Source organism: Trachypithecus francoisi, unplaced genomic scaffold (genome assembly GCF_009764315.1).
Source record: "Trachypithecus francoisi isolate TF-2019V2 unplaced genomic scaffold, Tfra_2.0 Lachesis_group16, whole genome shotgun sequence".
NCBI lineage: Eukaryota > Metazoa > Chordata > Mammalia > Primates > Cercopithecidae > Trachypithecus > Trachypithecus francoisi.
In genome coordinates this window covers 72476091-72493711 of record NW_022681461.1, presented here as the reverse complement: position 1 = coordinate 72493711, position 17621 = coordinate 72476091, and the positions used below count along the sequence as shown (strand labels likewise).

At 44.6% G+C, this 17621-nt stretch overlaps 1 protein-coding gene across 4 annotated transcripts in view; it reads left to right on the top strand.

Moving 5' to 3' along the window:
* The first annotated feature begins 3922 nt into the window (after window positions 1-3922).
* The window catches only part of RGS3 (regulator of G protein signaling 3), a 135400-nt gene continuing 121701 nt past the window's right edge, over window positions 3923-17621 (top strand). The window contains exons 1-2 of one of the 4 annotated variants that reach the window (XM_033237726.1): window positions 3923-4071; window positions 4228-4409. Coding sequence is in view for 3 of the 4 variants with exons in the window: in XM_033237729.1 (XP_033093620.1) it covers window positions 6027-6105 (79 nt within the window). In the remaining variant the exon portion in view is untranslated. Of the gene's footprint in view, window positions 4072-4227; window positions 4410-5902; window positions 6106-17621 lie in introns of those variants that run through there. The other 3 variants (XM_033237729.1, XM_033237724.1, XM_033237725.1) reach the window with 3 other exon arrangements.

The window sequence follows — 17621 nt, the reverse complement described above, 5'->3', positions numbered from 1 at the left end:
ATGGGTCACTCAACCTTAGCAGGCTCTCAGTTGAACTCATCCATTCTCCCCTCAGTTCAGCCCTGCCTCCCATGTTCTTCATCTCTGTAAAGGGCACTTCTAAACAATTTCTCAAGCCAGAATTCCTTGCATTCCATCTTCTACTCAATCACCATGGCCTATTGATTCTATCTCTTTCCATCCCTACTGCCATTTCGCTAGTTTGGTCATTGTCATCTTTTACCTGGATGACTAGAAAAGACTAAGACTACTAGAGCAATTTTTGCTTCCAACCCTCATGTCATGCAAATGCCGCCACCCCTAACCAATTCGTTTTTTCTTTTTTTCATATTCTAGCCAGAGCAATCTTTCTAAAATGTGAAGTAAAGGCTGTTGAGATCTTGCTTAAAATCTTTGACAACTGCTGTATGCTCTTAAAATAAAGCCCAGGCTCCTTATAATAAAATATGAAGCCCTGTATGATTTTTTTTTTTTTTGAGACAGAGTTTCACTTTTGTCTTCCAGGCTGGAGTGCAATGCGGCAACCTCGGCTCACTGCAACCTCCTCCTCCTGGGTTCAAGCCATTCTCCTGCCTCAGCCTCCCGATTAGCTGGGATTACAGGCATGCACCACCACACTGGCTAATTTTGTATTTTTAGTAGAGATGGGGTTTCACCATGTTGGCCAGGCTGGTCTTGAACTCCTGAACTCAGGTGATCCACCCGCCTCAGTCTCCCAAAGTGCTGGGATTACAGGCATGAGTCACCACGCCTGGCTGAGGCCCTGTATGATTTGGCCCCTCTTTGCCTTTTTGCATATTACTGATTCCCTCACATTCTAAGTTCCCTGCCACATTTCCCATTGTTCAGTTCCTCAAACGTACAACATCCCCTCTCACTTTCTGGCCTTTAAATGTTTTGTTCTTTCTGCCTGTAACCCTTCCTTCCTCTCCTATACTTGGCTAACTCATCCTGCAGGTGACTTTCTTTGGACAGTCTTCCCTGATCTCCTTTATCATCTTGATCTGCCTAGCTCCCCAGATTAAGTGAAATGTTGTTCTGTGCTTCTGGAGGTTGCTGTGTTTCCTCTATTGTAATGCTCACCCAATCTCCCACTTGACTATAAACTCCATCTTGTTCACTGCTATACGTGTCCCCAGTGCCCAGTTACAAGGCTCAGCTCCATAGGTGCTTAGCAAACACTTGTTGAATTGAACTTTAATGTGTCAGTAGCCACAGAAGTCTCAATCCTGCTAGACTGCTGCCTCGCCACTCTGAGCAGGAGGACTGCTGGGAGAGATGGTATTCTATAATGGTTCTCTTGCTGGGAGCTGGCTTTTTGTTTCCCCACTGTTTATTTACTAGCTTAGCAACCTGATTCAGTTAACAACTCTGCATCTTTGTTGCTTCATATATACATACAAATGCTTGAACTTTCTGAAAGCAAATGATGTGACCAGATTGTTTTTCTTTTTTATTTCCTTGGTTACTAGAAAACCCAGGTAGTTTTCGAGGCAAATTCTATAAGACCTTCAAGAAACAAATGATGCCAATGCAATTTTGGCTATTTCAGAACCTAGGAAAAAAATTAAGGGTTGTCAGCGCTAGGTAGGAAACTAGACAAAGACAAAAACCAAATAAGGTTAGAAACAGGAAACTATAGACAAAAGGTCAAAGGTAAAAATCCCGACATAGACCAATTTGACTGATGACTATAGATGTAAAAATACTAATAAAATATTAGCAAACCAAATCCCACAGTGTATGCATGATCAAGTTGGCATTGATCTCAGAAATGCAAAGATGGTTCAAATTTTGCATATTACTAATTGTAAAATTTGCAAATTTATACAGCCAGTTTGCAATGCTTTTCTCTTATAATTTAAAGTATCTTTGTATCTTGGCTTTCTTTCTCTTTCCTAAAGCTGTTTATTTGTAGTTTTCTTTTTATGCATTAGTCAATTATTTTTCCTTTCTTGTACAATGCTTATTCATGTTCTTTGGTACATCTGTCTTTTTCTACTTGACTTATAAGATTTCTTTGTACATATTTGCCATATATTTTATAAACATTTTACATTCTTTTTTTTTTTTTTGAGATGGAGTTTCACTCTTGTCGCCCAAGCTGGAGTGCACTGGCGCGATCTCAGCTCACTGCTACCTCTTTACCTTTATTTCCTTTTAAAATTTTCTTCTGGCCGGGCTCAGTGGCTCACACCTGTATTCCCAGCACTTTGGGTGGCCAAGATGGGCGGATCACAAGGTCAGAAGATGGAGATCATCCTGGCTAACAGGTGAAACCCCATCTCTACTAAAATTACAAAAATTAGCGGGGCGTGTTGGCGGGTGCCTGTAGTCCCAGCTACTCGGGAGGCTGAGGCAGGAGAATGGCATGAACCTGGGAGGTGGAGCTTGCAGTGAGCCGAGATTGCGCCACTGCACTCCAGCCTGGGCAACAGAGCAAGATACTATCTCAAAAAAAAATTTTTTTTTCTTCTGAATTAGCTTATTCCTCTTCTGACTTTTTGAAATGAATTTTTAGTTAAAACACTTTAAATCTTTGTTATTTTCTAAATAAATTATCCCCTTGAACTTTCTACTCTATTCCATTGATCTGTCTTTTCTTTCTAGTTTTATTTTCTAGTTTTATATTATTTAACACCATTTAACATCTGGTAGTCCAAGTTCCCTTTATTATTATTTTTCTAAGTTTTCTTGGTTATTATTGGGCTAGATGATATCTTAAAGTTACTAAGCTTCTTTAAGAGTTATTATGAAAGTGCACCCAAATAAATCCATTTAGTCCCTTCCTTTCAAAACTCAAGTATTCCTTATTCTTCCAGATATAGTCAGTCTTTAAAAAAATGCCTAAAATCCGCCCGCCTTGGCCTCCCAAAGTGCTGGGATTACAGGAGATCAAGATCATCCTGGCTAACACAGAGAAACCCTGTCTCTACTAAAAATACAAAAAATTAAGTGGGCGTGGTGGCAGGCGCCTGTAGTCCCAGCTACTTGGGAGGTTGAGGCAGGAGAATGGTGTGAACCTGGAAGGCGGAGCTTACAGTGAGCCGAGATCGTGCCACTGTACTCCAGCCTAGGCGACAAAGCGAGACTCCATCTCAAAAAAAAAAGCCTAACATCATTGCTTGATACTTTATTAAGTGCTTCAAATCAATCTGTGTATATGAATATGGTATATATGTAGTGTATGTGTTTTGTGTGCATGTGTCTGTGTGATGTGTGTGCTTATATATATGCATAGGATGCATATATAATGTGTGGGGTGTGTTTGTATATGTATGTGAGGTGTGTATGTAGTGTGTTTGTGTATGTGTATATGTGCATATGATGTGACTGTGTGTATACATGGGATATGTTAAGGTATGTGTATTTATGTGCACAGAGTGTATTATTGTTATAATGTGTGTGGTATGATGATGTATGTGTGGAGCGTGTGTGGACATATGTGAGGTGGAAGAGCCCCAGGGGGTGCTAGAATGCTCAGGACATATGAGAAAGCCAGGCTTGGTCAAACTCTCCTGCCTTCTTGGGGAAAGCAGGGCCATGACCATGAGCCTTTCTGGATGTTGCTTGTGGACAGCAGTATGGGTTAATAGGGCCAGTATCTCCTGAAGTGCCCTGCCCAAACTCCCCCTCACCTCTCTCCTCCATCTCTTGAGGAAAGGGTAATCGACCTGTCCTTTTAGGAAAAGGAAGCTTCCAGCATGCTACTAAGTAAAGGAGCCTTACTGGTGGTGGTGAAGGTGATATCACCAGAGGGGCCAGCTCAGGATCAGGCTGGCCTTGCAATCTTCCAACTGAATAGGTTAGCTGCTGAGTGGGGCAGGAATCAGGAGGGGACCTACAAAGCAGTGGGATCTTTGTTCCCATTACCCGGTGTAAGTGCCCAGTGTGGGCCTCGGTCTTTTCTCTCCTAGGTCACATTCAGACAGCACACCTCTGCCCAATTCTCCTTCTGGATCTCACCGTCCTGAGTGTTGCACCTGCAGGTTGCTCACAGCCTCCTGATTCCAAGATAGTCTCCCCTTTGGGAGGAGGCTCTACAGTGGTCCCTGGCAAAGTTGTGAAGAGGTGACTGTCATCTTGGGTACATCACCTTTTCTTTCCCTGTGGGCCTTGCTTTGCTCTGTTTCCTGAACACCATGCTTTCTAGTTCCTCCTGGGAGTAAACACCCCTTGCATGGCGCATCTTCAGGCCAAACTCATGCTCCCATCTTGCTCCTGCAGGTCTGCCACGTCTCTGTGCTCAGTGTCCTGTCTACATTCCTGTAGCTTGAGCCTGAGGTTGCCCATATTCCCTGGTTGGATGGGGTGACTGAGCCCTGACATCACTCTACCCAGAAGAGATGAGTGAACTCAAACTTCGCCATCCAGGAAGAGGATCAGGCATGCCCAAGTCCAGGGTGCAGGTAAGTCCATCTGTCATTGGCTTGAGGCTAGGAGAGTGGACCTGCTCTTGTTAAAGACAGTGTTCACTGTGTGTGTGTGTAACCGGGGTTGGAGGGGGAGAGCGGGGTGGCGGGTGCAGGAAAGAGCAGGGCAGGACTTCACGAAGTGCCAGGATTCAAACAATCCTATGGCATTTATGTGACTTATCACCAGTTTGCTGATTCAGGGCTCCTTCTCCAGTTTCTGCTTCTCACTGGTGGTCACCTGACCCTGTGGCGTTTGCTCTCTGCACCTGCTGTTGGCCATGGGGCAGATGTGGAGGCCAAGGAAGAATAGGACAGTGGTGTTTAGGGCAGACAGGCCTGGGTTCAAATTTCAGCTGTGCCTATTCCTAGCTCTACAAACCTTGGGCATGTCACCTGTCTTCTCTGCCTGAGGTTCAGATTTCTTCCTGGTAAATTGGGGCTAATACTTATTAGACATACTGTGAAGATTAACTGAGATGATGTGTGTAAATTGCCCAGCTCAGCCTCTGGCATCTGGTACTCAACACATAACTCTTCTCTCCACTTTCTCTCTTGCATCTCCCCATCTTGTTTTTGAGTGGATCACTGAACCACAAATATCCACTTGGCGATGAAGTCTGGGGAACAGGGACAAATACCAACACTTCCCATTTTTAGATTTACGAGACTAACAGCTTTCCTTCCCACAGTGGCAACAGTCAGAGATTTGCAGAGCAGATGTCTTGGTGTGAAACTGCTACCCGGAGGTGTCCTGTAAATGTTTGCCGACAAAGCAGCACAGGGGTTGACCTTCCAACTCTGCCTCACTGCACCAGGCCAGGGGATTCGCCCATCCCCTCCGTTTCCTGTGTGTTCCTCTTTCTCAGAGGCTGTAGGCCTGTCCTGCTGTCCAATGGCATCAGGCTGTGGGATGGGGGGCCATCAGGTTGGTTGGAGCAAGCTGCTCCCATCTGGACCTGTGTCAGGCAGCACTTGTTCAAAGAGGAGGCTCAAGAGAGTGATCCAGGACACAGGGTTTGGGAAGGGGATGCAGCGTGGTGGGGGGCGACCTGTCCAAGCGCAGAGAACACTTCTCCAAACCTCATTGCCCTGGACCATCGGGTGCTCCTTTGCTTGGATCTAATGATTATAGGTGTGAGCTTCAAAGCAGGTTATAAACCTGACTAATTGCTGGTCTAGCAGAGCTGGACGAAGAGGCCAAGCCTGCCCAGAGTAGAGTGGGCACCCTGGACTGGGGCCTCTCGTGGGACTGGCCCTTCAAACTGGGAGCGCGGTGCTGGGGCCGGGAGTCCCGGGGTGACCGCACGGTCCTGCCGGCTCCTGGGGTGGCTGCCCTCTCTGCTCAGCGCGGGTCGGCGGCACCGCCTCTCCCATCCCGGCCCTGCGCTGCTCTGGCAGGTGGAACTCTCCCCATTCAAACCCGCGCGGGCCAATCAGGGCCGGGCGCGCCGGGGCCGTTCCAACGCGCGGGGCAGCCCTGCCTCCCGCTCGCGCTCCTCCCGCCCTGGAGACTCCGGTGCAGGGGGCGGTGAGCCTGCTGCCTCGGTTACTGGGGAGCAACACAGCCGCCTTGGGTTGCAGGCACTCCTGTCCAAGTCGCAGTGGGACGCCATGGAGCGCTCCCTGCACCGCGTCTCCCTCGGGAGCCGGCGTGCCCACCCGGACTTGTCCTTCTACCTCGCCACCTTTGGTAAGTGCCCGCTGGGGCCAGCGGCAGGGGCTGCCTCACCCTGTTCCCAGCGCCCGGAAATGCAGCCCCTCATGGTGACAGGCGAGGCTGGGAGCAGGTGCTCTTTCTATCTGGGGTCACCTTCTCTGGCCCCTTTCTCCTGTGACTGCCCAGGAGGGGCTCAGGGCACAGGCTCAGTCCAAGCAAGTTGCTGAACATCACCTGCTGTCCGACCATGGGTGCCATCTGCAGTTGGTTCTGCCTCACTTGGTTGGAATAATCACACTCTAGTTAATCTTTCAGAGACCCGGGTTGTCGGGTTGTCACCACTGAGTTTCTCATTAGCAAGCAGCTTAGGTTAAATCAAGGTCTTGTTATAGCAACAGGAGATCTCATTCACCCACTTTCCTTTGGCTCAGGGAGCGGACAGGTGCTGGGCCCTTTGGCTCTGTTGCCTTGCAGGCTCACCTTGGAGGCTGCAATCTGACTTTGTTGGGTATCTGAGCCACAGTGGAGATGGGAGAATTCTCTCCTCCAAGACAGAACAATCCCTTAGGAGGGTCCCAGGGCTGCCTCAGGGTTTGGGGTGGAAAGAAATGAACAGTAGGCCTCACTCACAAGCCCCTAGGTAGCAGACTGAGTTCCCCCAAATAACAGCTGGGCGGCAGCTGCCCAAAGGCCTGGACAAACCTGTCCTTCCCCATAGCCATAGTAAAGGTAACAACCCTACCCTAGAGGGTAACCCTTCATTTCCTCACTGGTCCTGCAACCCTCTGTGGAGAGGGGTTATTTTTCCTCTGTGAAGACTTGAAACTAAGAAGTCTTCCATGAGCCAGTGGCAGAGTTGGTAGCTGAGCTCAAGCCTTCAAGAGATGACCCGTCCAGCGCATTTTTGTTTGAACTTGCATACAATTTCTTTCTAAAGGTTGGGGCTATTATTGCAACATAACTGGACATTGCCCAGCTTTCAAAGACAGACTGCCCAAGGAGTTGGTCCCTCCCTGGGGTTCCTGGCTCTTCTACTTTCAGGCTTACTCCTGCCCAACACACTTGGTTTTCCACAACCTGCTTTTTTTTCCCTAGGGGTAGAGGGAATGATGGAAGAGCAACGGCTTGGCCCCTTGAAATTGCCTGACGTCTGGCAGCAGGAATTCTCTGGTCCAGTTGGTGGAAGATAAAGGGCAATTAACTAGCCATCATTTGTTGAGCACTTAACATTGCCATTCCTTATGTCAAGTGTTTTACCTGCATTATCTCATTTAATGCCCCAGCCTAGGAGGCAATTCCTGCTAACCCCATTGGGATGCAGGGCTCTATGAGACAATGGTAGTTTCCAGGATGATCTGCGTTGGCTGGGCTAGGAGTGGTCAGGAAAGGGTGTCGGAGCTGTGAGGCCCTCTTACCTTAGCTGTGTCCTGATTAAAAAGTAAAAATATGTTTGCTTTTTTCCTCCTTATTGTCATGGTAACGTGTTTACTGCTGAAAACTTAGTTAAAAGAAGAAAGTGAAAATCACTTGTAATCTGACTTCCCAGGGAGACAGACCACTGTTAACTTTCTGATTTATATCCTTCCATGCTTATTTCCATACCTATTTCTGTGTGTGTGTGTGTGTGTGTGTGTATTTAAACATCAAATTTCAATACAATTGAGATCAAGTTTGTATGGACAATTTTGTAACCCATATGTTTTCCTTAGTGGCCTGATGTGAATATTTCCTTGCATCGGTCCATATTCTTCTATTGGATTAATCTCCCTGCCAGATCTGGGAAGTTGGGGAGGGTTCAGGCCCAGCAGGGAGTGGATCTTCCTGCCCAGCCATGGCCTCAGGGCTGAGTCCGATGGGTATCCGGGAAGGTTGCTGCTTGAAGAAGTGGCTGTGACCTGAGTGTGCAGGAGGCAGGCAGGAGCCTGGGTGGGGTGGGAAGCCACCTGCTCTTATTTGTGCAGGCTCCTCTCACATCTCTCATGAGAGTATTTGAGAAATTCTCTCATGTTTCCTGCACTGGCTGTGTTTCCCTGGGTGTCATTTGTCGTGGTGCCGCTCTTTCAGGCTGCTGATTTTCTTTATCCACTATGATCTTCGCTGATCTGCTTATGAGCAAAGATTCCTATCAGTGGTTTCCAAGCCTGGCCAAATATCAGAAACATGTGGGGAGCCTGTTAAAAATACACAGATTCCTAGAATCTTCTTCCGGAGACTCTGGTTTAATAGGTCTGGGGTGGAGCCTGAGAATATGAACATTTAAGAAGCCACAGAGTGTTCTGACTGTCATCCAGGTTTGGAAGCTATGGATTCAGCGTCAGTTTTGTAGCCAATGGGGACCACTTTTACTGTGAAGGTTTTGGCTAAGTTTTTCAGTCCACTGGCCTTTCCTTAGCATAGTAGGTAGCCCCTGGCCTTCTACAGTGAACTTTGCCTTGGTAGAACCAGGTGACGATGTTGCTTAGCTGGTAGTTTCCTGAACACAGACATGTAAAGGGAGCGTAATCATCTATGGAAATATAAAGAGACAAAACTGTTTTGATCCGAATTCCCTTTGGGGGGAGTATTGCATGATATGTATATATATATATTTGTGTGTACACATGAACACAACCCCTTGTCCCCCAAAAGGGATATGTTCAAGTGACATTAATTGAAAGACACTGCCTTCTGAGGAGGTGGCCTTACTTCAGGGGAAGGGAGTAGGCAAGTTGAAGCTAGGATCCAGCTACTCTAGAGGGATTTTTTTTCTTTATTGTAAAAACTGATGTAATGTGAAGTCATTATAGGTATACATAATATTTTTCTCCAGGATTATGTATTTTCATTTGATTAGGATATTTGCTAGTTTTTCTTGTAACAGCTTTATTGAGATATAATTCAGATATATGCAATTCACTCATTTAAACCATACAATTCAATGGTTTTTAGTATATTCACAGAGTTGTGTAACTATTAGCACAATTTTAGAACATTCCCTCAAAAAGAGATATTATGCTCTTTAGCTTGTGCTGTCATCCCTTGTCCCCAGCCCTAAGCAATCACTATTCTCTCTCTCTCTAGATTTGCCTATTCTGGACATTTCGTATAAATGGAATCATATGTTTTTTTGTGACTGACTTCTTTCACTTAGCATAATGTTATAGCAGATATCAGTACTCCATCCATTTTTATGGCTGAATAGTATTCATTGTATCGATATACCACATTTTTAAAATTTATTCATCTGGTGATGAATATTTTGGTTGTTTCTCCCTTTTGACTATTGTGAATAATACTGCCATGAACATTTGTGAACAAGTTTTTGTGTGGACAAATGTTTTCATTTCTCTTCATATACACACAGTATATACCTAGGAGTAGATTTGCTGGGTCCTGTGGTAACTCTGTGTTTAAGTATTTAGGGAACTACTGAACTCTTTTCCAATGTGTGTGTTTCATTTTACGTTCCCATCAGCAGTGTATGTGGGTTTTGGTTTTTCCACATCCTCACCAACACTTGTTATTATCTGACTTTTTAATTCTAGCCATCCTAATGGGTGTGAATTGATGTTCATTATAGTTTCGATTTGCATTTCCTGATGACCCGTGATGTTGAACATCTTTTTCATGTGCTCTATTTATATATCTTCTTTGGAGAAGAATGTATTCAGATCTTTTGTTCATTTTAAAATTGGGCTCTTTGTCTTGTTATTATTGAGTTGTAAGGTTTCTTTATATATTCTAGATGCAAGCTCCTTAACAGATATATGATTTGCAAATATATTCTCTCAATCTGTGGGGTTTTTTCACTTTCTTGATAGTGTTCATTGAACCCCAAACTGTTTTTTGGGATGGGGTCTTGCTCTGTTGCCCAGGCGGGAGTGCAGTGGCACGATCATGGCTCCCTTTTGACCATGCAGCTTTGACCTTCTGTGCTCAAGCGATCCTCTCACCTGAGCCTCCTGAGTAGCTGGTACTACAGACTTGCACTACCATAACTGGCTAAATTTTCTTATGTAAAAAAAACTTTTTGTAGAGATGAGTTCTCCCTATGTTGCCCAGGCTAGTCTTGAACTCATGGATTCAAGCAATCTCTTGCCTTGGCTTCCCAAAGTGCTGGGATTATAGGCATGAACCACTGTGCCCAGCCAGAACCCCAAACATTTTTAATTTTGATGAAGTTCAATTTACTTTTTCTTCTGTTACTTGTACTTTGTGTTATATCTCAGAATTCACTGCCAAATCTAAGGTTCTGTCAGTTACCAAGAGATTTACCTGTATGTTTTCTTCTAAGAATTTTGTAGTTTTGACTCTTACATTTAGGTATTTGATCCACTTTGAGTTAATTTTTGTGTATGGTATGAGGTAAGAGTTCAGCTTCATTCTTTGGTGTGGCTATCCAGTTGTCCCAGTACCATTTGTTGAAAATATCATTATTTCTCTGTTGGATGATCTTGGTACCTTTATTGAAAATCAATTGCCCATAGACCCACGGGCTTATTTCTAGGCTCTTAATTCTATTCCATTGCTCTATCTATTATCATTCCAGTATCACACTGTCTTGATTACTGTTGCTTTGTAGTAAATTATGAAATCAGGTTGTGTAAATCCTCCAATTTTTTTCTTCTCTTTTAAGATCATTTTGGCTGTCCTGGGTCCCTTGAGTTTCCATATGAATTTTAGGCATAATATTTTATATAGAAAATAAAAAACCCAAGTTCACAAAAATGTTGGATAAATAGTTTTAAAATATCATCTTGAAGGGATACCAACTTATTAGTTTGACTGATGAATCAGAGACCTGGGGTCTCTGAACCAAATTTTTAACTTGCTTGGGATCTCTAGTCACCTGGATGTGGTGAGTGGTCAGGAGAGAAAACAGGTTGCCTTTTCTACAGGGTATCTGGGTCTGGAGATGATGGGCAAGCTGGACATGTTCTGAGGTCCACAGGTGGCTGTGGACATTGTGTGACACAACGCACCTCTCTTTAGAAATGCCAGCCCCCTGTAAACCTGCAAAATGAAAGCTGTCGGGAGCAGCTATAAATGCAGGCTCTAGAGGACCTGCCTGGAGTCCCTGATTTGCCAGAGGGAAGTTGGGAAGATGTGGTTCTGGAGACATAGTAGACTTAGGAGTGTCATTGATTTGCTCGACATTTAACTTTTTTTTTTTTTTTGCCTCATGTTTGTTGTGTTGGCACAATGTTAGCTGGGGCCCGTTCCACTCCTTTCTCTGCCTCTCTTTAGAAGCCATGGAGATAAATAATTCATTTTCTGTAGTGAGAGTGAAGCTTGGGAACAGATGCCAGCCAGCTGCGTGGTGTGTTGGGCAGTGCACGGTCAGGCCCTGAGCTGGAGGCCTTCAACGTGTCCCTGCCAGCTGCCCCTGACTGGCACGTGTTTCCATTCCTGCTGCTCTGAGCCTGGGAGATTCCCTGGCATGGCTGGGGAAACCTATCCAACTGTTTCTCAGGAGCTCATCATTTGCTGGTCATACTCCTCAGTATTTGTTGGCTTTTGTGTCATTCAGAGTCCATCTGCTCGGGAGCTTTCAGAAATTCCTCAAAGTTTCTGGCCTGTAAATAGCCCTTTGACCACTTTTCCCATTCTGCTTTGTATGTTCTTTTTAAACATTTAAAAATTTTTGAAATATTATACAGACAGACAGAAAAGTGTCCCCCCCCAATAATGTGCAATCCAGTGACTTATCACAAAGGAAATACTTTTGTAGCTTTCACCAGAGTCAAAAATTGAACATTTCTAGTATTCAGAAGACTCATGTTGATAATGTAGTTTTTTCTTTATCATTTACTTCAAAATATTTTCTAATTTTCATTGTCATTTCTTTTTCAATCCTTGGGTTAGTTAGAAGTATGTTTCTAAATTTCTAAATATTGGGGATTTTCTGGTAATATTTTTATATTTACTTTGCATTTTAGTCAGAGAATATAACCTCTATCCTTTTAATTCTTTGAAATTCATCAAGATTTACTTGATGGCTCAGCATAGAATTAGTTTTTTTTTGGTTGTTGTTGTTTTGAGACTGAGTCTCACTCTGTCACTAGGCTGGAGTGCAGTGGCACAATGTAAACTCACTGCAGCCTCCCCTTCCCAGGTTCAAGTGATTCTCCTGGCTCAGCTGGGATTACAGGTGCCCACCACTGTGCCTGGCTAATTTTTGTATTTTTAGTAGAGGTGGGGTTTTACCATGTTGGCCACACTGGTCTCGAACTCCTGACCTCATGTGATCTGCCTGCCTTGGCCTCCCAAAGAGAGTAAGTTTTTATAAATGTTCTGTATGTACTTGAAAAGGATTCTGCAGCAGTTGGGTGCAGTGCTGTTTGTGTATGTCAAGTTTAGGTCAAGTTTGCTCTTTATATTGTTCAAATATTCTGTATCCTTGTTGATTTTTCCTGTTTTCTCTGTCAGTTACTAAGAGAGATATATTCGAATTCCCACTGCGATTATAAAATTGCCTATTTTCCATTGCAGTTCTGTCAGTTTTTCCTTTACATATGTTGAAGCTATATTAACAACATACAGATTTAGAATTATTATCTCTCTGGTGAGCTGGAATTTTTATTATGAAGTCTATTATTGTTGTGAAGTCTTCTTTATTTCTAGTAGGGATAAAGTCTACTTTTCTTGATATTAACATAGCTACCCATGCTTCTTTCAGTTAATATTTGCCTGACATACCTTTTTCCATCCTTTTTCTTTCAACCTTTCTGGATCTACATTGTAGGCGTACTGTGTCTATAACAAAGAACAGGCACATGGCTGGGAGTGGTGAGTGGCCCATGCTTGTAATCCCAGCACTTTGGGAGGCCGAGGCGGGAGGATCTCTCAAGCCCAGAAGTTTGAGGCCAGCCTGGGCAACATAGTAAGATCTCATCTCTACAAAAAATAAAAAAAATTAGTTGGGCTTGATGGCATGTACCTGTGGTCCTAGCTACTTGGGAGGCTGAGGCAGGAGGGTCACTTGAGCCTAGGAGGTCAAGACTACACTGAGCTATGATTGTGACACTGTACCCTAGCCTGGGTGACAGAGTGAGACCATGACTCAAAACAAACAAACAAACAAACAGTACAGGCACAGAGTTGTTATTATTATTATTTTCTTCTCAATGCAGACCTAGGATGATACTTCCTTCAAAAAAATCTTCGTTTATCAGGTGCTTAGGGTCACTGGGATAGTCTTAATTCAGTGTTAGGACTGAGAGTACTTGAAGTCGAGCTGTAGTCCCTAGAGGAGCTGTGTCTGATTACAGTTCATCCTATTCCTATGGAGCAACCCTTCAGGGTCCCTACGCAAAATGTGGGGCTCAGAAGAACCCTGCTTCTCGTTGGGCCCTGGTCCCTGTTCCTATTCCTCTAGCCCTGAGAGGCAGGCAGAAACTCCCTCAGCCTCTTGAAAGACACTAGGCTTCCTTCTACAGTCCTCCATCCCCCTAGATCCTGTCTGGTAGCTCCTCTCTCTCTTGTTTATCTAAGAAGATGCTTTAACATACTTTGTTTAGCATTTCTAGTTTTCCTCAGTGGATCTGTCATCCCAGAAATGGAAGTCCTCTACATATGTTTTTTAAGTTTTTTGAGTTGGTTTTTGTTTTTTTCCTCCCTTTCTGCCTCTCTCGGTCCTTTTCTCCTCCCTCCCTGCCTCTTCCATCCTTTCCTTCCCTGCTCCCTCTCTCCATCCCTCCTTCCTTTCTCCCTGCCTGCCTGCCTACCTGCAGTTGTCCGAGCAGGCATTACTGGGGCTGGAGGGTCCCTTTCCAAGAGGGCTCATTCACATGGCTCTCGGCAGGAAGCCTCAGTTCCTTGCTACCTGTAATTAGGAGGCTTCTGTTTCTCATTGCATGGACTTGTTCGTAGGATTGCTTGAGCTTCCTTATTATGTGGCAGCTGGCTTCCCTCTAGGCAAGTGATACAAAAGTGAAAGCAAGAAAGAACTTCCATAAAAAGATGAGTAACCTGGTTCAAAAATGGGTGAAGGATTTTAATAGACATTTTTTCCAAAGAAAAATGGCTAACAGCACATGAAAAAATACTCAATGTCATTAGTTATCAGGGAAATGCAAATTAAAACCACAATGAGATACAATTATACTAGAATGACTATAATAAAAAAAAGAGACAATAACAGGCATTGAAGAAGTTAAGGGGAAATTGGGACCCTTGTACATTGCCAGCCAGAATGTAAAATGGTGCAACCACTTTGGAAAAGTTTGGCAGTTCCTCAAACAGTTAAATGTAGAGTTACCATTTGACCCAGCAATTCTACTCCTAGGTATAAATCCAAGAGGAATGAAAACACATGATCACACAAACATATGTACACACATGTTCAAAACGGCATTATTCATAATAGCGAAAAAGTCGAAATATCCATCACCAGATGAGTGGATAAACAAAATGTGGTATATCCATACAATGGAATATTATTTGGCCACAAAAGGAATAAAATACCGATTACGTACTACAATATGGGTGAACCTTGAAAACATTATGCTAAGTGAAAGAAGTCAATCACAAAAGACCATGTGTTGTGTGATTCTATTTGCATAAGTATACAGAATAGGCAAGTCCTTAGAGACAGAAAGCAGATTAGTGGTTGACAGGGGCTGAGGGGAGAAGGGAATAGGATGTGACTGAGAAAGAGTATGGGATTTCTTTTAGGAGAGGATGAAAATGTTCCAAAATTAGTTAGAGGTGGTTGATTACAGAATCCTGTGATTATACTAAAAGAAAATTACATGCTTTAAATTGGTGAAGTGTGGCCGGGCGCAGTGGCTCAATCCCAGCACTTTGGGAGGCTGAGGTGGGTGGATCATCTAAGGTCAGGAGCTCGAGAGCAGCCTGGCCAACATGGTGAAACTCTGTCTCTACTAAAAATACAAAAAAATTAGCCCGGTGTGGGTGGTGCATGCCTGTAATCCCAGCTACTCGGGAGGCTGAGACAGGAGAATAACTTGAACCTGGGAGGCAGAGGTTGCAGTGAGCTGAGATCATATCATTGCACTCCAGCCTGGGTGACAGAGTGAGTCTCCATCTCAGTAATAAATAAAATCGATGAAATGTATGATATGTTAATTATATCTCAATGCAGCTGTTAAAAAAAGAAGGAACTCATAATGCCTTTAATATCCTAATGTTGAAAGTCATCCTAGCCAGGTGCAGTGGCTCACGCCTGTAATCCCAGCTCTCAGGGAGGCAGAGGCGGGAGGATAGCTTGAGCCCAGGAGTTCGAGACCTGCCTGGGTAATACAGCGAGACCCCGTTCTCCACAAAAAGGAAAAAAAAAAAAAAGAAAAAAAAGAAAGTCATCCATTGTAATTTCCACCACATTCTATTTGTTAGAAGCAAGTCACTAAGTCCAGCCCATGTCTGAAGGGAGGAACTAGGCTTCACCTCTTGAAAGGAAGAATATCAAAGACTTTGTTGATAAATTTTAAACCCATCATAGGTATAGAGAGGCTAACAGTGGGGGCCCTGGACTGCCTAAATGCAAACGCCACCTCTGCTACTTACTGGCTGTGTGATTTGGACAACCTGTTTTAGCTCTTTTTTTGAGCTGGGGTCTCACTCTGTTGCCCAGGCTGGAGTGCAGTGGTGAGATCATGGCTCACTGCAGCCTCAACCACCTGGGCTCCGGTGATCCTCCCGCATCAGCCTCCTGAATAGCTGGTACTATAGGTGCACACCACCACGTCTGGCTAATTAAAAAAAAAAAAAAGTTTTTGGAGAGACAGAGTCTTGCTATGTTGCCCAGACTGGTCTCAAACTCCTGGCCTCAAGTGATCATCCTGCTGCAGGATGATCCCAAAGTGTTAGGATTACAGGTGTGAGCCACCATGCCCAGCCAACCTGTTTACCTCACAATAATCTTCAGCTTCCTTGCCTGTAAATTGGGAAAAAAGTAGTAACCATTTCATGGAGTTATCATGAGGAATAAAGGAAATAAAAAGCTTTTAGTAAAGTGCTGAGTACCTAGTAAACCTCTAAGAAACATTGACTTTGTTCTCTCCATGTGTGTGCCTAGCCTGGTAGTTCACTATGGTCCTGAACTCTGGGTTGAGATGTGCATGAATCCTGTAGGATGTTTGGGTCTGAGCCCCCACAGGACTGCTAGCCAAGAGTCGATGCTGACTGCAGTAGATTCAGGAGTGTTATTTTACCAGCTTGCCCAGATGGACCTAGAATCCCTTGTGAGTGATCCATGGGAATCTAAATTATCAAGAGACCTGAATGCTGATTTATTAGTTTATGCTGAAAAATAGAATTTCTGACTTATGCTGGCCAGAGCAATGTCTTTCTGGAAGGAAAAAAAGCTTGGGAAACCACATTAGTATCAGCTTTCACAGGAAGCAGAGAGTCCAGGGGATTGAACTGACCCATCACAATTTTTATCCCGGCACTGTGAGTCCTGTGTCCTCACCTTCACAAACCAGGGCCACTTTTTTGAATGGAACTCAAGGTTCTCTCTCTTTTAACACAGTAGCCATGGGAGATTCTCCTGGGTTATGTCCGTAGAGCTGTGTGGCTGCCTGTTTCCTAGTGCCACTACAGCCTACCATTTCTCCCTTAGATCAAGCAGGCAGTGAAATTGGTAAACACATGCTTAACCCTTTCTGAGCCTGGATCAGGGCTGGGGTGTGGATGAGGCAGCTGAAGACCACAGAGAGAGGGTGTGCCTGGCATCTGGCTGGGCTACCTCTCTCCTGTGAGCAAGACTTGAGTACAGACGTGTCCTTATAAATGGAGGGGAAATCTGTGGATGTTAGTGGGTGGCTAGGCTCCATGTAGAACCAGCTGCCTTTGTATGTTCATCTGGATATCATCACCCTTACTGCAGCTTTTAACATGTGACAGTTCTTAAATGGGCAGCAGCTTCTGGGGTGAATTGGATTTTAGGATGCCTGCTGCTTCATGCTAACCAGGCAAGTCCATCATAGGTGTATTCTCTGCACATCTCAGGGTGGCATGGGCTCCCCCGGGACACATTCCAGCTGATCCCTGAGTCTAGCAAAGGTGAGCAGTCCCCATCTACTTCCTTTATTGTCTGAGTATGTCTCTTTCTAATGGTGGCCTGCGGGTTGGAGTTCATCTTCCTGTGGTCCTCTATTGAGTGTTGTCTGCCAGACTGAATTTCTTTAGCTGGTGTCCACATCCATTTCCATGGTGCCCAGTAAGTCTGAGCTCTTCAAGTCCTGTGCCCAGCAGAATATGGGTTTGTTGCCTTTTCCAGGCTTTCTGAAGCTGACTCCCGTCCAGTATTTTTCCTGCCATATGGTGCCCTGTCTATTTTCCCTTTGGCTCTGGGCCCTGGTACACGCTTCTCTGGGCATCCATCACCACCTTTTGCACATAGTGTTGGTGCCCAACTGTGGTCTCATTGGAACAGGGGCCGTGCCCTGTCGAAGGGCCCTGCCCAATCTCGATGAGGATGACTTCAAGTCCTTTAGCCTGAACACTCCCCGAGTCTAGGGAGGAACTGGGAGTGTTGAAAAAACCAGAGGTGTAGGGGCGGGAATATTATTGAGAAAAGTTTTAGGTTTTTGTTTTTTGAGACA